Source organism: Schistocerca serialis, chromosome 4 (assembly GCF_023864345.2).
Source record: "Schistocerca serialis cubense isolate TAMUIC-IGC-003099 chromosome 4, iqSchSeri2.2, whole genome shotgun sequence".
Taxonomy (NCBI): Eukaryota; Metazoa; Arthropoda; class Insecta; order Orthoptera; family Acrididae; genus Schistocerca; species Schistocerca serialis.
The window spans coordinates 758470251-758494340 of NC_064641.1; the positions used below are offsets into that span (position 1 = coordinate 758470251).

At 43.4% G+C, this 24090-nt stretch overlaps 2 protein-coding genes across 2 annotated transcripts in view; one reads left to right on the forward strand and one right to left on the reverse strand.

Moving 5' to 3' along the window:
• LOC126473304 (uncharacterized) overlaps nt 1-2302 on the reverse strand; it is a 130558-nt gene extending 128256 nt beyond the window's left edge. The window contains exons 1-2 of the mRNA XM_050100278.1: nt 1986-2302; nt 1611-1706 (exon numbers count right to left, since the gene is read on the reverse strand). Of these exons, the coding sequence (XP_049956235.1) occupies nt 1611-1706; nt 1986-2203 (314 nt within the window). The 5' untranslated portion in view covers nt 2204-2302. The remainder of the gene's footprint in view (nt 1-1610; nt 1707-1985) is intronic.
• A 171-nt stretch (nt 2303-2473) lies between these two features.
• On the forward strand, nt 2474-19476 carry LOC126473305 (ATP synthase subunit d, mitochondrial). Its single transcript, XM_050100279.1, has 4 exons — nt 2474-2697; nt 2778-2946; nt 17596-17733; nt 19243-19476. The coding sequence occupies exons 1-4, from the start codon at nt 2570-2572 to the stop codon at nt 19345-19347; spliced, it is 540 nt and encodes a 179-aa protein (XP_049956236.1). The 5' UTR covers nt 2474-2569; the 3' UTR covers nt 19348-19476.
• Nucleotides 19477-24090: the final 4614 nt, after the last annotated feature.

The window sequence follows — 24090 nt, forward strand, 5'->3', positions numbered from 1 at the left end:
GAAAAGTTTGTCAGAATGTTCCCAAATAAGTAACTGTTGAACAATGCAAAAAATACAGTGCATAGGGAAAGCAAATTCAGAAAAAGTAATTTTCTGCAAAAAATAGTCATCTATTAAGGTGTTTTTTCAGTATTAATGTTAAATAAATTTCTTTCTGGACAAAACACTTATGGAGAAAGGTTTGGTCCTTATTATTCTATCATAGCTCCAAGTGAGATAATAGAAAAACAACTTGTTAGTGAACCATGGACCTTGCCGAGGTGGGGTGACTTGTGCTCCTTGTCAACACAGATAGTGAGACCATAGGTGCAACCACAACTGAGGAGTATATGTGGAGAGGCCAGACTAACCCATGGTTCCCAAAGAGGGGTAGTAACCTTTTCAGTAGTTGCAGAGGCAACAACAGTCTAGTTGATTAACTGGTCTGGCCTTGTGACATTAATCAACATGGCCTAGTCATGATAGTAATGCAGATGCATGAGAGTAAGGGGAAATTACAGCCTTCTTTCAATGAGAGCATGCAGTTCTACTGTAAGGCTTAACAATGATAGCATCCCCTTGGGTAAAATATTCCACAAGTATAATAATCCCCCATTCAGGTCTCCAGGCAGAGACCACTCACAAGGATGTGCATTCTGACATTCTGTGGGTCACAATGTAGAATGTTAGATCCATTAATCAGGTAGGTAGATTACATAATTTGAGAAGGGAAATGGATAAGGTGAAATTATTAGATATAGTGGGACTAAATGAAGTGTATTGGCTGGAAGAACAGTCCTTTTGGCCAGATCAGTAATGGGTTATCAATACAAAAATCAGGTAGGGATAAGAAAACAGCCCTAATAATGAATGAGAAAATAGAACTGTGGTAGGCCTAAGATACTATGAAACAAAGCTACTATGAAAAACATAATGAACGCACTATCACAGCCAAGTTAGACATGAAGCCAACGCCGGCCACAGTTACCTAAGTTTACATGCCAACTAATTCTGTAGAGGATGAAGAGACTGGAAGAAATGTATTATCAGAGAAAATACATTATTAGGATAGTTATGGAAGATAGATATGATCGTAGCTGCAAAAAAAAAAAAAAAAAAAAAAGGGACCCATTACATAGATCATAATTGCAGGAGTTCTTGATCTTTATCTTTCTGTTCCTGCAGTTTTTTTTTTTTTTTTTTTTTAAAAAACTGTGCATCTGAAGATGAAATGCGACTGACTACTCAGATTAAACACAGACCTTACAAATACAAGCTCATAAGCGGTTTTATTCTGTTCCCCCTCTTCATTGTCAAATTGCTGCAGGTGATTTTATTTTTGTTCGTCAAGCTGCGAAAAGCGCATTTACGAGAGTGCGGTACAGGACAACAGAAGAAGAGGATTTTTATTATCAAGACGCGTTTTTCTCGTTAGTTCGGACGGAAGATACTCGTCGATGACTAAACAGGCGTCAGCTCTAAAATGTGGACATAAAGCGCAAGCCCATTGGTCTCTCTCCGCAGATATAATGTTGTAAATACGACCGAGTAAGCATGAGTAATCTTACAATATGTAAACATGCTCTTAATACATCGCTGAAACGTTATCGTATATCTGTTCCTCAATTTACCTGTCATCCGTATCTTCTTGTACATCACAGGCTGCCAACGAATCGCTGTCCTCTTTTTTATCTTGATCGTTCACTGTGGGGTGCGTATTTTCTCCCCTGCAAGTAATCAGCAATTACGATGTCATGTAATTTCTTTGCAGTACGAGGATCAAACTGAGTATTCACTGACGCATGTCATCATCGAACAAAACTATAAATCGGTCATTTGTAACATGGCGGGAAAGCGATTGATGAAAAGTTTTATGCAGTATCCAGCCTCTAGCTCGTAACCACACCCCCAAATCATCATTACTATGACAGGAGATACGTCGCTACAGCAATTTATCCGAGATGCATGCAGAAGATTCGCGCTGCAGGATACTGAATATACCTTACCCAGAAAGAGGTTCGGCGAGATCTAGTAAATAGGCGACAAAGTCAACATCACTCTGGTAGTCTAATTTCTTCTTCAAAATAATCCATCTCCGAGCATTACCCGCACCAATGTATATGTTACTCACAATTTTCTTTTCATCCGAGGTAGGTTGGAGTAATTTCGTCCTCCAAGAGCTTTTACGTATAATTTTACTGTTTCTAGAACTTTTTTTGGGCATCACAACATCCTAATGCCTCCAAATTATCACAAAAACTTTTGATTCTCTTGGTCGTAATATACTATCCTCTTTATGCCCAGCCCTCTGCCCATATCGACCCCCAACATGGCGAATGAACGACAAGTAGCAGACGATTCTATTAACATGGGAAAGTGCGGGAAATACGAACTCCGTGGGGTTCCGGAGCAGCTCGGCATCTGTTTGAACGCCCGCCTCTATAGTCGTGAGAAACCGGGAGAGCTCGTAAAGGTTCGGTAAGCAAGGACGATCGTGGTACTCGGCAAGGCAGAAGGCATTAAGGCAAGATCTGCGTGAGGAGCTCGTAAGACAAGCGTTAAAGGGAAGTGTAATTTACAATTTACAGAAATGGCTTCAGCTGCAAGAAGAATTAGACAAGTGTCCGTAGACTGGGCAAAAATGGCCGAAAGAGTACCGGAAGATCAGAAGTCATTTTTCGTCGCATTTAAAGCAAAATCTGATTCATACGTTAGAAGGTATTTTGCTCTTAAGATTCTGTTAATTTGGTTAGTCGTTAAAATGGGGAAAGGGTTTCACATTATTTCACTGTGCACAGAATGCTGGCAAATCCAGAAAACCCGCCGAAGATTGACTGGACGTATTACAAAACACGCGTACCATTGAAAACTATGGTTGATGATTTCCAGAAACAGTATGAAGCACTGAAAGTTCCATATCCGGCCGACAACGTCACACCACAGATTGAAGCACAAGAAAAAGAAATAGTAAGTGTCTTATATGAATTACATCACTTATTTACAGTGGACTGGATCCAATTGTCCTTCGTTGATATATTCGTACATCGGATTAAGGCTGGCGTGAAATTAAACTTAAGCACTCGTTGGCGTTTCAAGAACAACACAAATATTCTAATTGTATTTCTGTAATGTGAGAAGTAAATAAATGTCCCGACTCTACCGCTTTTTGCATTTGAGTTCATCATATCAAGCAGGGAGAACTGTACGCAAAACATGGGTAAATAAACTATAGTAGTTAAGAGTTGTCTGAAATGTGTGTGGATGTAATGGATAATGTCTTAGAACCAGAGTTTTGTATTTTTATAGTACTGTACTTAGTCTGCTGGACTGGGACATACTGACTTATCAGTTTATGGTCCTAGTGTTAATTATAGATAGTATGTCAATTCTTCCGGCAAATATTACAGTCTCATGTACATGTACAGTTTCCTCAGATCTGTAGCCTGCTGTATTTTTACTAAGAGGTGTAGGCCTCCACAGCAGCAAACTTTGGTTGGTAGATGTTACTACATTTGTCAGGGTAGTTGACATGAAATGAAAATGATAATGCTTGCAATGCAATGTGGTACAACTGTGAGGCATTGGATTTTGCAAAGGTCACAGGTAATTTCATTCCAAATCCTAGTTATGTTTGTCTTAGGATTCCCTACATCACATCATGAATTCATTAGCAAACAAAATGTCCAAAAGGGTTCTGTGAATATTGACTAGAGATGCCCATGAATTTTTGTCACATGTGCTGTTTGTAACCTATTCAGTATCAATTTTATCATTCTTGTAAACGATTTATATCTCATGAAGATGTACACATGTAAAATGCTGGATTCATATTCAGGGCATATGGGTGTAGAATATACCCGTCCAGCTTTCTTGACTTACATTATCTTTAAATCCTTTAAAATGCAAAAGATGGTGTGAACAGGCTCCTACTTTTAATGCCTTCTCCTTCCTGCTCCAACTTGATACTGTCGTGATCCAACAATACTCGAAGTAGAAGTCACAGCTTCATAATTAAACATGAACTGTGCAGATGGCATGTGAATGGAATACTGCCATGTTGCCACATTACAAACATACTAGTGATAGGAGTCTGTCTGATAGTACTACTGTTATGATACTCCTTTGATAATGTCCACTTTGCTGTAAAACTGTGATGAAGTAAATATTTATTCAAGGATCAAGGCAGTGAGTTTGTATTGGCGGCATTAGAGGTGAGAATGAGTGGGTTGGGAGCATTGACGTGATCCTCATATGCATCCTTTTGTCTTCTGCAGCATAGAAAAAGAAGTTGTCTTGAGCAAGTAGTGTGTATACCAGTATTTTTCATCAGTAAATTTTCATGTAAGTAGGCCTTAAACAAATGTAGACTATAGTTCCAAACAACTCAATCACAAACCATAAAGCATTAACCACTAAAAATATATATAGTGTCTCACCTGTGAATATTTCAGTGCAGTGAGTAACGGGATTGGTAATTACAGGAAAGCTGTATTTGGAAGATGTCATTACCTGCATGTGTAGCATCCTTTATCAGTGCTGTTTGGGTTAGTTCTTATGAAAAATTTGCATGATGTGATGTAAAATGGCAGAAAGGCAACCAAACTGCTAGATGTTTTAACTACTGTATATAAGCACCCATGAACTTTACTATGGAAATATGCTGTGTTGAGCTAGTGTGAGGTATTGGGTTCCCTTCCCGAAGTCTTGGTTGTGGTGACATATCAGTCTGTAGCGTAAACCAATGTCTTGGTTAGATTGGAAGATTGATAATTTGGTTGTGAATTGTGGACGCCAGTGAATATAAATGTCAAATAGTTGTGGTAATAGGCTGACCTTTTGCGTAGCCTAATGACAACTTCTGCGCCATATTTTAACACATATTTCCACATTTAACATACTTTTCATCATACAAACTAAAACTGCAAGATATGTTCCCACAATGTATAAAAGATAAGGGACAAGCCTTCAGCATGTATTCTGATGTAGATTATGTACCTAAATATATTACACATAAACTCTGAAAATTGTATCAAAGGGTATGCCATTGATCAGAAACATGCACAAGACTGTTGTTAAATGTTTTGCAAACTTTAAAGAGAACTTGGTGTAGGCCTACTAGGTAAAAACTGCCCATTGGGTCCTCCCTTCGGTTTTTCAATATGGTGCGGATGTACTTCTGCTTTCACATTTGATGGCTTTGCCAACTCTCAACCAAATTGTCACCTTCCACACTAGCATAGACCTCAGGCTGTGCTACAGATCAGTCTGTCACCACAACAAAGATTCCAGGGAGGATCCAATACTTAACTTTAGCTGGCCTTGTAGTTCTACAGTGGGCATAATCCATATCACTTCAGGCAGGGAGGTTACCTTCAGTCTCTGATGTTATTGAATGCAGCATATGTTAAAATTCAGGAGCAAGTAAGAAACATGTATTTTTGTTTTCTCCAAAAAAATTCCTGCTCTGAGATACAGGCCTCCAACGATGACACCGTGTACACCATTTTGAAGGTGCGAATATTGGAATTTATTTTTTTAAATGATCCAGTTCTAGATATTTTGTTAGAATTTTTTTTATTTGAATGATAATTGCTTTGTTATTACAATGGTGTCCTCCATCTAGACATCTCTCCCAAAGCTCTTTTACTGTTGCCTTTTGAATTTTTTTATAATTTACAGAATTTATTTTTTTCCAAAAATACCAATCCAAAAAGTTAGATTTTCTTTCTGTTGACTAGTACCATGTAGTACTATATTGTTCTTAAAGGAGAGCTTCCACTTTAAAGTTGGACAGGTTTTGTTTTAAAAAATCATTTTTCTTAACTTTCAGGGTGATGTATGTCTTCACCGAAGGTGTTTCTTACTAATTTCTTTATTACAATGTTTATTGCTATTGTCTTTGTTGCAGTTATTTATCACTTTCTTTGTTGCAGTTATTTATCACTTTCTTTGTTGCAGTTATTTCTTATCACTTTCTTTGTTGTAGTTATTTCTTATCACTTTCTTTGTTGCAGTTATTTCTTATCACTTTCTTTGTTGCAGTTATTTCTTATCACTTTCTTTGTTGCAGTTATTCTTTTTAACTTTCATTATTGGAGATATTTCTTACACTTTGTTGCAGTTTCTTGTCAGTTTCTCTGTTGGGGTTGTTCATTACAGGTATCTGTATTTTAGTCGTTCAGTGCTAATTTGTTTACTGAAGAGACTTCTAAGAAATCTGAGACCATCCAGTGAGTTCTGTGTCGTCGTGAGAAATTTGCCAGTTAACACAGTTGCAGTGTTTTATGAAGGACTGTTCGGAATGTCTTCTGACTGGGGCCATAGGAGAATGAAGTGTGCTGACTATTTGCATATCGATAAGAGTGATATATAAGACAAACAAAAAACAGACTTTGTTCATGTTGGGAATAAATGTTTACATTTGAAGACTGTTTCAAAGTGGAGATGTTTCAAGTGATGACTTTTTGTGTTGTAAATGTTTTGAGAGAATAACAACAATGATAGTATGTGAACAAGGTGGAGCCTCCCATGGTGCAGATGACGCAGATTTTACATCAATAGAGGAAGAATTAAGTACCCTGAATCGGTCAACTACAGAGTTAGGTGTTAGTCCTGGTAAGAAACCATGGTCAGTGAAGTAGTCATAAGCTCTGTGCATCAAGAAAGTGGAGAGAAATTATTAAGCCGCAGATGAATACACTACAGCAAAACTGACGAAACCCGTCAAAGTAGAAATTCCATCTTCAGAAGAAAATGAATCAAAGCACTCTTGCACTTCTTGCCAGGAATTTTTCACAAATATCAGTTCAGCTGTTGAAAATTGTGCGTCCTACAGTGAATTGTGAAAGTTTTAACTACACACATCAAAAACAGTTTTGCACCCCCCCCCCCAGTTCCCAGAACTCCTGAAGATAGACTTTGACTGTGGATATCGTATCACAGACACAGTCCCTTTCACTGTTCATATGTGTCACTAAACCTGCCCAAAGATCTATAGTTCCAGTCATTCCACCAGGAAGGAGGTACAAGGTTTGTGTTGTCTGTAGTTCCACCATGCCTAGATGGTAAATACCGCAGTTCGATCACATCCGCATTGTTACTTTGTGCCAGGAAGGGCTCTCAACAAGGGAAGTGTCCAGGCGCGTTGGAGTGACATGGAGAGATACAGAAAGACAGGAACTGTCAATGATATGCCTCACTCAGGCTGCCCAAGGGCTACTACTGTAGTGGATTAATGCTACCTAAGGATTCCCCCCTGCGGGTCCGGGGATTAGAATAGGCCCGCGGTATTCCTGCCTGTCGTAAGAGGCGACTAAAAGGAGTCTCAAATGTTTTGGCCTTAATGTGATGGTCCCCCTTGGGGTTTGACCTCCATTTTTCAAAATTCTACAGAAGTACGAGCCTTTTGGGGAAGGACACCTTACATGGTGTACCACTGGTCCTAAGTGCACTAAGACCTTGGCACTCAGCATTGCACCGGCGTTGTCACCATACCCATTATTCCTTAAATTGGGCCTAAACGCCTGATGGGTTGTCCACGTTACGCCCATAGTGCCTCTCCATCTGCACCAGCGATCATGATGGACTTTCCATGGCACCAGAAATCCAGCACGGTAGCCAGCCCGTTGTGGTGGGGTCGTCATGTACCCTCTAGGTTGTAGCCCCCTGACAACACAGGGATCGTACTGCCGATACCTGAGCTGCACCCTCCCCACGTTGGCCAAGGAGTAGATGCCCGTCTCCTTGGGGCATCAGGACTCCCGGCAATGGTCATCCTGCCAGGTGGCCCTTGCTGCGGCTGGGTGGCGCCCGTGGGGAGAGCCCCTGGTCGGAGTGGGTGGTATCGGGGCGGACGTTTCGCACATGAAACGTCAACATGTATCAGGTCGCTCTGCGGCCGAGTCTTCCAAAAGAAAAGGTACCGTTTCTAGTTCTGGTTCTCCTGCCCTTTCCCCCTTGGCCACTCCATGGGAGGAGGGACAGGCCCGCCGGCTTGGGGCGAAGTACTTCCCCCGCTATTTGGTCTGTTCTCGAACAGATGGGGGGACGTTCGCCACCTCCAAGCCCATGTTCTTTGTTCAACACATTGAGGACGTCTTCGGGGAAATCGAGGCTCTCAGCAAGATGAGATCGGGGTCCGTTCTTATCAAGACCACCTCTGCCACACAATCGGCGGCACTCCAGGCGTGCGACCGCCTAGGGGACATCCCAGTCTCCATTGTCCCACATCTGGCACTCAATAGGACGCAGGGGGTCATTTTTCATCGTGACCTCCTGCTACAATCTGATGAGGAGCTCAGGGCCAACCTGGAGCGCCGCGGCGTGCATTTCGTCCGGCGAGTCCAGCGCGGCCCCAAGGACCGTCGCATCGACACCGGGGCCTTTATCCTCGCCTTCGAGGGGGACGTTCTCCCGGAGAAGGTAAAGGTGATGTGCTACCGGTGCGACGTGCGACCTTACGTCCCGCCTCCTATGCGCTGTTTTAGGTGTTTGCGCTTTGGGCACATGTCGTCCCGGTGTGAGGCTGAGCCCCTTTGTGGCGACTGTGGACGTCCTCTTCGTGAGGAACATACTTGCACCCCACCACCTCGGTGCCCTAATTGTCCTGGCGTCCACTCGCCTAGGTCCCCGGACTGCCCCGCCTATCAGAAGGAGAAAAAGATACAGGAACTCAAAACTTTGGATCGGCTCTCTTATTCTGAGGCCAGGAAGAAGTATGACCGCCTTCATCCCGTGTCACTGGCCACTTCGTTTGCCTCAGTTGTGTCCACTCCTTCCGCTGTATCCTCACCTCTATCCTGTCCCCCCTCCGCCTCCTCTGCCCGTCAGGGGGCTCTGCCTCCGCCTCCCAAATCCCTCCCTTCCAAATCCTCCTCCCCCGCAGCCCCCACCCCCCCCTGCCCCAGGGGCCACCCTTCCTCCTCCTCCTCCCCCCACGCCACCTGAGAAGCGATCCTCTTCTCAGGCGTCCATCGGGGAAACGTTCCGGACCCCAGCTTCCGAGGTCCGGCGTTCCAAAACGGACCCCGCGCGTGAGGACCTTCTTCGGGTCCAGCCCACCATCCCTGTGCCTCCTCGGCCTTCCAAGAAGGCCTCCAAGAAGAAATCTCTATCCCCCTCTCCACCCCGGCGCGTTTCATCTGACGCTTCATCCGTGAGTCGCTGCTCCCGGCCGTCCTCAGTTTCGCCGGGACGCTCTGCTGCCAGGCGTTCCGCCGGCCTTTTGTCGGCAAATGATGCGGCCCCTCCTACACAATCAGGGACAGCGGCCGCAGCTGGCGACGAGTCGATGGAACTGGATCCGCCTGCCGTCAGTTGTAGCGTTGTTGCCTCGCAACCTGGCCCTCCGCGGCCATCGAGGTGACCAGCTCTTCCCCGTCTCGTTCCCCCAACTTTTTGACTAGCAATGGCGTTGTTTCATTGGAACATAAGGGGTATTCGATCTAATCGGGAGGAATTACAACTGCTCCTCCGCCTGCACTGTCCGCTCGTCCTTGGTCTCCAGGAAACCAAGTTGCGCCCGACTGACCGTATTGCCTTTTCCCACTATACCTCGGAGCGGTATGACCTCGCCCCTGTGGACGGTATCCCAGCTCATGGTGGGGTCATGTTGCTCGTTCGGGACGATGTATATTACCATCCCATCCCATTGACCACCCCACTCCAAGCAATAGCTATCCGCATTACTCTTTCTGCTTTTACTTTTTCCGTTTGTACCGTCTACACTCCACCGTCATCTGCTGTTAGTCGGGCTGACATGATGCACCTGATCGATCAGCTTCCCCCGCCGTTCTTATTGTTTGGCGACTTCAATGCCCATCATCCCCTTTGGGGCTCTCCTGCATCCTGTCAAAGAGGCTCACTCTTGGCGGATGTCTTCCACCATCTCAATCTTGTCTGCCTCAATACCGGCGCCCCGACTTTCCTCTCGGACTCTACTCATACCTACTCCCACTTGGACCTCTCGATCTGTTCTACCACTCTTGCCCGTCGGTTCGAGTGGTATGTCCTTTCTGACACCTATTCGAGCGACCACTTCCCCTGTGTCGTTCGTCTCCTGCACCACACCCCATCCCCACGTCCTTCGCGCTGGAACATACTGAAAGCTGACTGGGGACTTTACTCCTCCCTGGCGACCTTTCCGGACCGCGATTTTTCCAGTTGTGACAGTCAGGTCGAATACCTCACGGCTGTTATTATCAATGCTGCCGAACATTCCATACCTCGTACTACTTCTTCTTCACGTCGCGTTTCCGTCCCCTGGTGGAACGAGGCTTGTAGGGACGCTATCCGTGCTCGACGACGTGCTTTACGCACCTTTCGCCGCCATCCTACGTTGGCGAATTGTATTGAATACAAACGACTCCGAGCGCAATGCCGTAGAGTCATCAAAGACAGCAAAAAAGCTTGCTGGGCCTCTTTCACGAGCTCCTTTACCAGTTTTACTCCCTCTTCCGTTGTTTGGGGTAGCCTGCGCCGGCTGTCGGGCATTAAGGCCCACTCCTCAGTACCTGGCCTGACCTCAGGTAATGAGGTCCTTGTTGATCCTGTGGCTGTCTCCAACGCCTTTGGCCGCTTTTTCGCGGAGGTTTCAAGCTCCGCCCATTACCATCCTGCCTTCCTTCCCAGGAAAGAGGCAGACGAGGCTCGGCGACCTTCCTTCCACTCGCTGAATCTGGAGACTTACAATGCCCCCTTTACTATGCGGTAACTCGAACGTGCGCTTGCACTGTCCCGGTCCTCTGCTCCGGGGCCAGATGCCATTCACGTTCAGATGCTGGCCCACCTTTCTCCGGCGGGCAAAAGCTTCCTTCTTCGTACCTACAATCGCGTCTGGACCGAAGGTCAGGTCCCCATGCGTTGGCGTGACGCTGTTGTTGTTCCTATACCCAAACCCGGGAAGGATAGACACCTTCCTTCTAGTTACCGCCCCATTTCTCTTACAAGCTGTGTCTGTAAGGTGATGGAGCGCATGGTTAATGCTCGGTTGGTTTGGATTCTTGAATCTCGACGACTACTTACTAATGTCCAATGCGGCTTTCGTCGCCGCCGCTCCGCTGTTGACCACCTTGTGACCTTGTCGACATTCATCATGAACAACTTTTTGCGAAGGCGCCAAACGGTAGCCGTGTTCTTCGACTTGGAGAAGGCTTATGATACCTGTTGGAGAGGAGGTATCCTCCGCACTATGCACAAGTGTGGCCTACGCGGTCGTCTGCCCCTTTTTATTGATTCCTTTTTAACGGATCGAAAGTTTAGGGTACGTGTGGGTTCCATATTGTCCGACGTCTTCCTCCAGGAGAACGGAGTGCCTCAGGGCTCCGTCTTGAGCGTAGCCCTTTTTGCCATCGCGATCAATCCAATTATGGATTGCATTCCACCTAATGTCTCAGGCTCTCTCTTTGTCGATGACTTCGCGATCTACTGCAGTGCCCAGAGAACATGCCTCCTGGAGCGCTGCCTCCAGCGTTGTCTAGACAGCCTCTACTCATGGAGCGTGGCAAATGGCTTCCGGTTCTCTGAAGAGAAGACGGTTTGTATCAACTTTTGGCGATATAAAGCGTTCCTTCCGCCATCCTTACATCTCGGTCCCGTTGTTCTCCCATTCGTGGACACAACTAAGTTTCTAGGGCTCACGTTGGACCGGAAACTGTGTTGGTCTCCACATGTCTCTTATTTGGCGGCCCGTTGTACACGTTCCCTTAATGTCCTCAGAGTTCTTAGCGGTTCATCTTGGGGAGCAGGATCGCACTGTCCTGCTTCGCTTGTGTCGGTCCATAGTCCGATCGAAGCTGGATTATGGGAGCTTCGTCTACTCGTCCGCTCGGCCATCCCTCTTACGCCGGTTCAACTCCATCCACCATCGGGGGATACGTCTTGCGACCGGAGCCTTCTACACTAGTCCTGTCGAGAGTCTTTACGCTGAAGCTGCCGAGTTACCGTTGACCTACCGGCGCGACATACTGCTGTGTCGGTATGCCTGCCGGCTGTTGTCTATGCCCGAACACCCCTCTTACAAGTCCTTCTTCGCTGATTCTCTCGACCGTCAGTACGGGTTATATGTGTCTGCCCTGCTGCCCCCCGGAGTCCGCTTCCGTCGCCTGCTTCGACAATTGGATTTTGCCCTCCCTACCACCTTCAGAGAGGGTGAGAGCCCGACACCACCTTGGCTCCAGGCTCCGGTTCGTATTTATCTCGACCTCAGCGCACTCCCGAAGGAGGGTACTCCGGCTGCAGTGTATTGCTCACGGTTTGTCGAACTTCGTGCTCGACTTGCTGGTCACACCTTTATTTACACCGATGGCTCCAAAACTGACGATGGTGTCGGCTGTGCCTTTGTCGTCGGGACCGCCACCTTTAAATACCGGCTCCTTGACCAATGTTCCAGCTTTACGGCCGAGCTTTTTGCTCTCCATCAGGCCATTCAGTATGCCCGCCGCCACCGCCATTCATCGTATGTCCTCTGCACTGACACACTCAGTGCTCTTCAGAGCCTTGGGGCTCCCTATCCGGTCCATCCCTTGATTCAACGAATACAGCAGTCCCTCCATTATTTCGCTGATAATGGCGGTTCTGTCAGCTTTCTGTGGGTCCCCGGACATGTAGGAGTGCCTGGGAATGAGGCTGCGGATGCTGCAGCCAAGGCTGCAGTCCTCCAGCCTCGGCCAGCCTCCCATTGTGTCCCGTCATCTGACGTTTGTGGGGATGTATGTAAGAGGCTTGTGTCCTTGTGGTGGCATGCTTGGTCATCCCTCCAAGGAAACAAGCTCCGGGCAGTAAAACCGCTCCCAACTGCTTGGACAACTTCCTCCCGACCATCTCGGCGCGAGGAGGTCCTTCTGACCAGGTTGCGGATTGGGCATTGCCGGTTTAGCCACCGCTACCTGCTCTCTGGTGACCCAGCCCCGCAGTGCCCTTGTGGTCAGGCATTAACGGTGCGCCATGTTTTATTGTCGTGTCCCCGTTTTAGTCAATTTCGTGTTGTCCTGTCCCTGCCATCTACCTTACCGGATGTTTTAGCTGATGACGCTCGAGCAGCTGCTCGTCTTCTGCGTTTTATAACTTTAACTGGCTTGACCAAAGACATTTAACCTTTTACTTATTTCATCTGCATCTTTGTCAGGTCCTTTTGATGTCCCCCCATCCCCTTGAGTTTTAGCAGGTTCCTTGTGCTCTTAACACCAGTGACTGGGCGCTAATGACCTCAGCAGTTGAGCGCCCTTAAACCCTACAAAAAAAAAAAAAAAAAAAAAAAAAAAAAAAAAAAAAAAAAAAAAAAATTACCTAAGGATTATGGCTCAGAGGAACCCTGACAGCAACTCCACCATTTGAATAATGCTTTGTGTACAGCCACAGGACAGACTCAAACTGTGCGCAATAGGCTGCATGATGCGCAACTTCACTCCCGATGTCTGTGGCAAGGTCCATCTTTGCAACCATGACACCATCCAGCGTGATACAGATGCGCCCAACAACATGCCAATAGGGTCACTCAGGATTGGCATCACGTTTTCTTCACCGATGATTGTCGCATATGTCTTCAACCAGACAATCGTCAGAGATTTGTTTGGAGGCAACCCGGTCATGCTGAATGCCTTAGACATCTTCAAAATGGTATGCACAGTGTCATCTTCGGAGAGCTGTACCTCATAGCAGAATTTTTTTGCAAAAACAACAAAATACGTGTTCCTTACTTAATCCTTCATTTTAACATACGTTAAATTCAGTAACATCAGAGACTATGAAGGTAAGATTTTTTCCTAGTCTGACTGAATTGATATGGACTACGCCAGTGGTTGAATTAAGAGTAGAGAATTATATACAGGTGTGAAATTGCCATGTAGGCCTAAGACGTTTTTAGAGGTATAAGCATGTGAAATGCACTATAAAATAGAATAGAAGGGACTGATGGCTGAATTGGCTCTGTATAAGAAATACCAGTGCATGCCATGCAAACATGGTGGAGTGCTCTGGCTCAGAAATTTTTCTGAACCGTGAATTTACACTTTCAAGTTCTTTTCTTTAAAGGTTTTTTTTTTACTAGCGATTCACCAAGAACATTAACACATTTAATCACACTAGGTGAGCGTGGAAGTAGTTGCCAGGAAGTAACTGATGGAAAATAAAATTACGTTTAACAAATGTGAATTTTATTCCTAAAAGCATTTTCAAAACAGATTTAAAAGTAGTCAGAAAGGACCCTCTAAATATCAAGTTACAATTACTCAGAGGCAGAATGACAATTTTTTTACAGTAGGCGCCTTTGGGCTGAGAAGCTTCCGCTCCCTTTCAACACGGCCATAGTCACGACCACTCACGACGACCTCTGAAAAACTACACTGGTGCAAATCTGCAACACACCAGATTACTTTAAACTAAACGTTTTAACAACTCACACATACACATTAACTATGCACCCCGTAAGAGGGATGGAAATGGTACAAACACTCACACTAAGAAATTATTTGCTTCCAAAAGTGCAATTTGTTTTAAAAGGGCTCTTACGGTGGAAGGGTGGCAACTTTTTAAAAATGACTATTTAAATAAAACCCATGAAATTCAGACTTACATAAAATGTACAACATGCTCTACATTACACATATACCGCCTCGCAAGATGATAGGCAAGTTAAAAACATATTTCAGGAATTCGGCCTTTACCTTAATTCTATAAATTCGTTAACACCGAATCCGACAGATGTGACAGAGGCAGCTATTAACGTATGGCAGACCGACAGACAGACACTAACTGGCTAACAAATGAGGATGGGAGACAGACGAGTAAGCTGGGGATGAGAGAGTGACCAAGAAAACAAGTAGAATTTGACAAGTAAATGAAACGACATATCAACAGTCACTTAACTTATAACAAACAGTGATGTCTGACGAAGACCTGGCGCAGCACTTTCCGTGGCGACCTCGTGCACCGACGCTCAAGACGGACAAGGCATCTTGTGTCTCAGTGCATGACCAACCAACCGATCAATCCAACCGGCCTTAAAAGTCGATCCGAAGACAGACGTCCTGGCACTCCAGACAGCAGACCGACATTGGCTAAGCGATCACTTGGTCAGACCCACCCCTACAGAAGAAACATGCCCTAAAGCTACCCGACATCCCTGCCCCGAGAAGAGACCGACCTACCGATCTATCCAACTGCCAATGTCCATTGCGTGCACAAACTCGAGCAGACTGGCGGCCTAACACATCCTAGCACTCCGGATGACAGACACAGACTGCTCCGCACTGACCAACTGACCGACTCGCCGAGACTGACAGACTGCCCCCAGACTCATTCCGACTGACCCCCTAACCAGACTCGGCAACTCAGATTGACCGACTACCGAGCTCATAGCGCCTCTTAAATGCACGTGAACAGGCAACTTTCCCCTTTCCCACCAGAGGGAGACACCAAAGCTGCGATTGCCACAGCGGCGCCACTGCCAGAAACAGAAGGCGACTGCTTTACGCTACGCACTGCGGTGTGCTCTTCAAAAGAGCAAATTTTTCTATGGCTCATTTTCCATGTTTTGAAATGTTTATGCACACTATTAATGAACACACTGCCACAAAGAAAAATATTAACAGTTGTGTGTAATTTCAACACCCTTTCATGTGTTAGATGCTGTGTTCATTGTAGTGGAAGGGGAAGTGATGAGGAGGAATTGAGCATTCCACACTAGTAAGATCAGCTAGTGCATGATAATGCTGTTGCTGGCCACCAATTTTAAGCAAAATCATGTAAGTTGTAAATCAGACAAACCATTTCAACTTGACCCTAAATTGTTTATTATGAAATGCATCACATTTCCAGATATGTTCTTGATTTGATGTCTCCACCTGCGTGCTGCTCTTCCCCTTGGTCTTGTGCCTGCTCTTCCCCTTGGTCTTGTGCCCCCTATCTTTCCATCCATAGTTGTCTCCAACTCTTCTCACAATGTGGCCAAAGAAGTGGAGGTTTTTTTGGTTGACACAAGAAGAAACACTCATAAGTGGGTAATAATGTCTCATCTGAAACTGTAGTTGACTTTTTACCAACAGGTTGATCTTACTGTTATTGTTTCACATTTATGAAAACGAAAGTTCGCTATACAGTGGTATTGTGAGTAACTTCACATGCTCACTCATTCACATTTGTGTTGGAAGTACAAACTCAGAATTATGCTAATATTATATGCTACTATATTTGCATCACATGCACTCATTATGCATACAGAAAATCAATATGTACTACGCTAACAAATATTTCCATAACCACTATCCTATCTGGTAGTAAAACTGTTAAACAAGATGTACCACAGAGCTCAGTATTAGGACCTCTGCTATTGTTGGATCCCTGAAAAAGTAAAAAGTACAAATTTTCAGTATCACATCTAGTATAGGGGTGTCCTAGTTTGTTGTTTTTTCCCCATTCATATTTATATCAAGTTTGTTTGAAATTGCTGCCAGCATCCCAGAGTTTTGCTTTGAAGTGCACGCACCCCTAAAAACAATATGTTCATGAGCTGCTCGGTGGGAAAAAGCTAACCTCGCCTGAGCATTCTGTGAACCACGTTGCTCATGATCATGTACACATTTATAAGCACACAACAGTGCCATCCACTCTGAGCCTTTGTACTCACTGGCAGAATCAGCAGCTAGTGGCTCAAGCTGAGTTAACTTGACACGAGCTGTTGACAAGCATTACACACTATCTAGGAACATGCTTGCAAATGGCTCACAAGGTGCTTGGCTTCCAAGTGTTTTTGTCCCATCTTTATATAGCACAAGTTCTTACTGCCACGCCTATCATTTGGATTGTCAGCGATCAAGAATGCTGAGTTGCATAAGTTTCCAAATTAATCTTTGAACTGTTTTTCTCCATGATTTGTGTAGGCTAGGAGTTCTGTAGTCAACAGGCAAGGGGACACAAGTGTTTCCTTACTGTTGCTGTGGAAGCATTGTGATTTTTACCATAGAAAAGTATTGTACTGCATCTTTTATTTGTAAGGTTAGAGTGAAAGGAACCATCATTTCTTTCTGGGATGTACTGGCAATACTCTTTTGCCCATTGTTTTGAAGTTCATGAAACAAGGAGCAGCTGTACCATTATGAAGAACCATAGACAAACTTAGAAGGTATTCGAATATACCATGGTGGTGGAAAGTATACCACCTCTATACTCATGCCTCATGTAATGGCTTTGTGAAACTATTCAGTTTTTAATTTTTTACACACGTCCCGTCTTGATCATCACTCTGGTTGTTGTTGTTGTTGTTGTTGTTGTTGTTGTTGTTCTTCTTCTTCTTCTTCTTCTTCTTCTTCTTCTTCTTCTTCTTCTTCTTGTGGTGGTGGTGTATATTTTGCATGCAAGCTTTAGCTGAAAGAAACTTTGGGCTTTAAGTTGTAAACAAAAACAGACTAGACCTACACTGGAACGTAATTCAAGTTGCCAATTTGTCAAAATTTACAAAACCATTAATATAAACAAAATTTGGAAATCTGTAAGACATGTATTAGATGTAAAATTTAAACCTGTAGGCAATAAGTCATTTGAAGGTGTAAATTTTGTGGAGTGTCTGACAGGGTTTTATATGATATCTTTCTCCTATGGTATTAACTAAAATCATTGTTACAGAAAAAAGCCATTGAAGATTACATTAAAGCTTCCAATGAAAGAATAGCCAACTTTGAAGCAGAGGCAAATAAGCTGCGTTCTATCTTACCATTTGAGCAAATGACTATGGAAGATTTCAGAGATGCCTTCCCAGACCAGGTAAGAACCATATCATTATGCTATGTTACATTTCACTGCCCCCTAGTATGTTCTGCAGTTTAAGCCTGACCCTTTCTGCAGGCTCTTCATGTGTTGCATGTAGTTCACTGCTATTGTTACGTAGTAATTGTAAGCCTTCCATATACTGCAAAGATGGCTGGAAATCAATCCTACCATTATACTTAATGAATACCCAGATAGTGCACAATTCTAAACTGGAGACTAAAACAGTCTCTTTGTTTTAAGTTACTGAAATTGACAGCTTGATTTCATGCTAGTGGTAAATGTGTCCTAGAAGAAAAGTGAGTGAAAAATTAGTTACGAAAGAAAGCATACAGATGAGGTAATCCTCGCTATGCTCAAAGATTGTACATCCGAAGTCCCTATCAGTTATGAAGTTAACAAAGACCTAATAGTAGCTGTAACCAAAGCTAGAGCTGTTATACATATGAAAGATGGTATTCTGTATTTAGACTATCACTGAACCTTGTTTACTGCATTCAGAGATTTCATATGAATATGAAGGTTCTTTAACCTAAAAATCTGATTAGATGGGAGGAAATGGTTATATATATAGGGAAACATTCCACGCGGGAAAAATATATTTTAAAACAAAGATGATGTGACTTACCATACGAAAGCGCTGGCAGGTCGATAGAAACACAGACAGACACATACATACACACAAAATTCAAGCTTTCGCAACAAACTGTTGCCTCATCAGGAAAGAGGGAAGGAGAGGGAAAGACGAAAGGAAGTGGGTTTTAAGGGAGAGGGTAAGGAGTCATTCCAATCCCGGGAGCGGAAAGACTTACCTTAGGGGGAAAAAAGGACGGGTATGCGCGCGCCCACACACACACACACACACACACACACACACACACACACACACACACACACACACAGACACAAGCAGACATGTCTGCTGCGCGAGCGAGCGTATTCCCATCCTTTTTTCCCCCTAAGGTAAGTCTTTCCGCTTCCGGGATTGGAATGACTCCTTATCCTCTCCCTTAAAACCCACGTCCTTTCGTCTTTCCCTCTCCTTCCCTCTTTCCTGACGAAGCAACCGTTGGTTGCGAAAGCTAGAATTTTGTGTGTATGTTTGTGTTTGTTTGTGTGTCTATCGACGAGCCAGCGCTTTCGTTTGGTAAGTCACATCATCTTTGTTTTTATATATATAAAATTCTTTGAGACTGCTGGTTGAAATTTGTATTTTATTCTTTTCGAGATTTTGTATTTCTCTTTTTTCAGTAAGCATATTCCTTTACATATGTTCATAAAATAGTCACTAGGATAGGTAAGGAAGCAAATAAAACACTTGAGCTACAGAGAATATTTAATTAGTGGATATGTGGCAAGCGATATCCTCTGGATGCTTAGGCAGTGAATGGGTTTCTAAGTCATGTCCATTAGTTGTGTTCATTTGTGTTCATTAAACAGCCTGTTTGTTTTCATATGATCTTGTACTTGTGTGCAGCATGTAATCAAGTTATTCTTTTTATTTAGGCACTAGACCCTATCAACAGGCCAACTTTCTGGCCCCACAATCCAGAGGAGCAGCTTGGATACAAAGCATCAGATGCAGTTGCAACTCAGGAATCTGGACATTAATTGTGTGGTAGCCTTAGCAGGATTAGACTGATACCAGTTTCTTCCTTCTGTACTTTACACAAATTTCATTAGAATGTATAGTGAATTAATATAACTGTTTACAGAAGTACATAAAATATGCTTGTTTCATTCTTTTGTCAAGTTTAGTGATTTACTCACATCAACTTATTGCCTCTTGAAACCTACAGGTCCTAAAATGACTGCTGTGCTCTTCAGAAATTTTAATAATTGTCAGAGCTATTAAGTGGTGATGCACAACAAGATTTGTAAAAATAATTTTCAAAATGGAGCAAGAGTAGATATTTTACTACTACTACTACAGTAGTAGTAGTAGCAGCAGCAGCAGCAGCAGCAGTCCTGCTGCTCCTGCACATGCGTGCGTAATGAGTGTAAGCTAACACATTCGATATTATAGTGAGAGACTGCATTTGTAATCCATTGAACAAGCACACAATTAACCATCACATATGAATAACTCTAGGGAATCTGACTGATATCTCGAAGTAACAGTTACTGTCATTTTAGGGCCTTATCCAGTTTGTGCCTTGAAAATGAAAGAGGTTTACAACATCGTGGGAGAAGCTTAACTTCTGTTTGGGCAGTATGTTGAAAGTTATAGTCTGCATGATTAAAAGGATACAGAGTCCTAATCAAAAAGGCTAGGAAGTTCTCATTATTATGTATGCAACTGATAAGTTGACAAACATTTTTTAAACCACGAGTCTTTAAAACTAAGAAATATTATTACTGTGTTTGTTCTAAGAAATAAGACCAGAAGAAGAGTGAGCATGCAGAATAATTATCAGAGAACCTGTCCCTATGAGAACTTTAAAACTGCCAGTACCACCACTCATTTTCCAGCAGATCATCTTGTAAATTCTAAGTGACCCATGTTTCATCAACTACCTCTTTCTCCTATATCGTGAATCTTTTTATGGGATATAGTTCATGCTGCACCTAGGTCACTTCTTTGAACTAAAAACTCTCTTCTTAACATACCTGGAACCAACTTCTTTTAAAATTCTTTACCTTGACGGAGCGCTTACCATTGAAGCCTGCATAACTGTAACACGTTTTTGTTGTGTCAAGGATTCATCATTCACAGGGAACACTTTAAAACATCATTGTTAAAACTATCCATTTGTGTTACAGGTTCCTTGCAATTTCGATGCTTTCCAGGCAACGTGAACTGTTTCTCCGGTTCCTACAGCTCTGACACCTTCCTTTACAATTCTCGTTACAGTTCTCTTGCCAACACCACATAGTTCTGGAGTCTGTTTTTCTTTTTTCCAATGTCAACTGTAGGAGACCTGCTTTTAAATTCTTTTCAGGAGTGCTGGTTCTGCAAGATTTGCAGGAGAGCTTCTGTAAAGTTTGGAAAGTAGGAGACGAGGTACTGGCAGAAGTAAAGCTGTGAGGATGGGGCACGAGTCGTGCTTGGGTAGCTCAGTTGGTAGAGCACTTGCCCGCGAAAGGGAAAGGTCCCGAGTTCGAGTCTCGGTCCGTCACACAGTCAGTTTTAATCTGCCAGGAAGTTTCAGAATGAATATTATTTGTCGCCAGTGGCTAGTGGAGGGGGATGTGCAGAACAGCTGAAAATTTGGGCCACCTCCTTACATGATTTGAACAACAGTTGTGTAGTAACATCTGTCCGGTAGTGAGCCCACCTGTGTCACATTAATTTTAAAGTGTCATGTTTATGTGCCGTATACTGGACATACGTAATGGTGTTTCTTAATGTTTTAATTCATACATTGTAAAGAGTGGTAGGAACAGTAGGAAATTTGTGCCTTTGAATGTGAAACTGGAGGCTTTGAAAAGACAGGACAAAGAAGAAACATTAATAAAATTTGCTGCCAAGTGTGGTGTCAGTGAAGTGACAGTTCGAGATTGGCATAGAACAGACACAAAATGAGAAGTTTTCATCAGCAAGTACTCTATTTTGTCATTAGAATGGAAGTCAGTGAAGAAATCTGAGTATGAGAAACGCGAATGAAGCTTTGTTTGTTTGGTTCACTCAACAAAGGCAAAAAGGAAATCCAATTTCAGGGCCTATTCTTCATGTTTTAGGAATAAATTAAATGCAGGTGAGGATGATTTTGCTGCAAGTTTAGGATGATTGGATAGGTGAAAGAAGTGATAAGACATAAGGCAATTTGAAATTTGTGGCACAAGACTTTCTGTGGATTCTCAAGCTCTTACACAACATTCTGAGAAATCGAGCAAAATTATAAAAGAAGAAAATCTTGCTCCCATTCAACTGTGTAACTGTGATGAAACAGGGCTAAATTATTTAATGCTTCCATCTAAAACTCTAGCCTCAAAAGAAGAAAAGACTGACCCAGGCTACAGTTTTTCTATTCGTCTGTAAAGAATTTGTGATATTATTTTGCAGCTGTGACTTATTAAACTGATAGTTCGATAATTTTTCACACCTGTCAACACCTGCTTTCTTTGAGATTGGAATTACTATATTCTTCTTGAAGTCTGAGGTTATTTCGTCTGTTCATACATCTTGCTCACCAGATGGTAGTTTTGTCAGGGCCGGCTCTCCCAAGGCTATCAGTAGTTCTAATGGAATGTTGTCTACTCCCGGGGCCTTATTTTGACTTGGACCTTCCAGTGCTCTGTCAAACTCTTCATGCAGTATCATATCTCCCATTTCATCTTCATCTACTTCCTCTTCCATTCCCATAATATTGCCCTCGAGTACATTGCACTTGTATAGACCCCCTATATACTCCTTCCACCTTTCTGCTTTCCCTTCTTTGCTTAGAACTGGTTTTCTATCTGAGCTCTTGATATTCATACAAGTAGTTCTCTTCTCTCCAAAGGTCTCTTTAATTTTCCTGTAGACAATATCTATCTTAGCCCTAGTGATACATGCCTCCACATCCTTACATTTGTCCACTATCCATCCCTGCTTAGCCATTTTGCCCTTTCTGTCAATCTCAGTATTTAGACGTTTGTATTCCTTTTCACCTGCTTCATTTACTGCATTTTTATATTTTCTCCTCTCATCAATTAAATTCAATCTCTCTTTTGTTACCCAGGGATTTCTACTAGCCCTCGTCTTCTTACCTACTCGATCCTGCTGCCTTTCCCCATTCTTGTCAATCATTTCCTAATGATCTCTCTGAAAGTCTGTACAACCCCTGGTTCTTTCAGTTTATCCAGGTCCCATCCCTTTAAATTCTCACCTATTTGCAATTTCTTCAATTTTAATCTGCAGTTTATAACCAGTAAATTGTGGTCAGTGCACATCTGCCCCTGGAAGTGTCTTACAATTTAAAATCTGATTCCTAAATATCTATCTTACCATTATATAATGGTAAGATAGATATTTAGGAATCAGATTCCCATGTCGTAAACTCACGGCCTTACTCAACAATATGCTAAGCAATAGGTACTTTCAGATCTACTCAGATAATGATAGGAGCAGAATGTTTAAACTAAATGACGGCTTACCTCAAGGGTCTGTTCTGGCTCCCCTCCTTTTCAATTTGTATACACACGACTTACCAGAAACATCTTCAAGGAAATTCATATATGCTGATGATATTTGTCTGGTGACTCAGTGCTCCAACTTTGCTGATGCTGAAACTATTCTATCCACTGATCTGGAAGCCTTAGACAAATATTTCAAGAAATGGTGCCTCCACCTAAATCCTCAGAAAACAGTTATATCTGCATTCCACCTACGTAACAGACAGTCAAATTACAAACCAGAAGTTGTATTCAGAGACCAAGTGTTGCCATACTGTAGTACACCAAAGTACCTGGGATTAACACTAGATAGAACTCTGTCTTTCAAGCAGCATTTATCAAATGTGGCTGCTAAAGTTAAAACTAGAAATAATATTCTTCAGAAGCGTGTTGGTACATCATGGGGAGCCAATACTAACGTCTTGAGATCTACAGCATTAGCTCTGTCATATTCTGTTGCTGAATATTGCTGCCCAACCTGGATCAACAGTGTTCACACTAAGAAGATAGACGTGCAACTCAATCAGGCAATGCGATTAATCACAGGATGTATTCGGAGCACAAACACGCTGTGGCTGCCGGTTCTAAGCAATATCCCACCTCCAGCCCTAAGAAGATCAGAAGCTCTCCTAAAGACGTGGAAAAACATTCAGCAGAACCCCCAGCTCCCCATCCATCAAGATATTGTACAAGGAACACACCAACGCTTGAAATCGAGGAAACCACCATGGCGCACAGCACTCGACCTTGAAGGATCTGCTTTCAACATCAACAGTTCATGGAAACTCCAGTGGGATCAGTCTTCAGTAGCCAATAAACATCTAGTCGAGGACCCTTCCAAGCAGACGCAAGGATTTGATCTTCCAAGGCGTCAGTGGAGGATCATTAACCGCATTCGAACTGGACAAGGCAGATGTGGCTATCTACTGCACAAATGGGGATGGGTTGGCTCTGCAAATTGTTACTGTGGTGCCCCCTCACAGACGATTCATCACATTGTTGCTGACTGCCCTCATCGTACTTTCAGAGGAACTTTAATGGACATTCATCGTACATCGGATGAAGCAGTCAAGTGGATTGAAGAACTAGACATAGAGCTGTAAAATTGTACGAACTTGTGATTGTACATTTTAGTCCTGAAAATATTGTATATAAATGTAAATCAATGTACACATCATACGATAAATAATAAAACCATTATATAACATATCTGAAACCTTTCAGTGTCTCCAGGCCTCTTCAATGCATACAACACAC

Bases quoted from the DNA above. Each gene is read 5' to 3' on its own strand.
- LOC126473305 (XM_050100279.1), top strand. From the start codon at position 2,570: ATGGCTTCAGCTGCAAGAAGAATTAGACAAGTGTCCGTAGACTGGGCA. The intron at 2,947-17,595 runs GTAAGTGTCTTA...TCATTGTTACAG, and splicing joins AAGCACAAGAAAAAGAAATA to AAAAAAGCCATTGAAGATTA. The intron at 17,734-19,242 runs GTAAGAACCATA...CTTTTTATTTAG, and splicing joins GAGATGCCTTCCCAGACCAG to GCACTAGACCCTATCAACAG.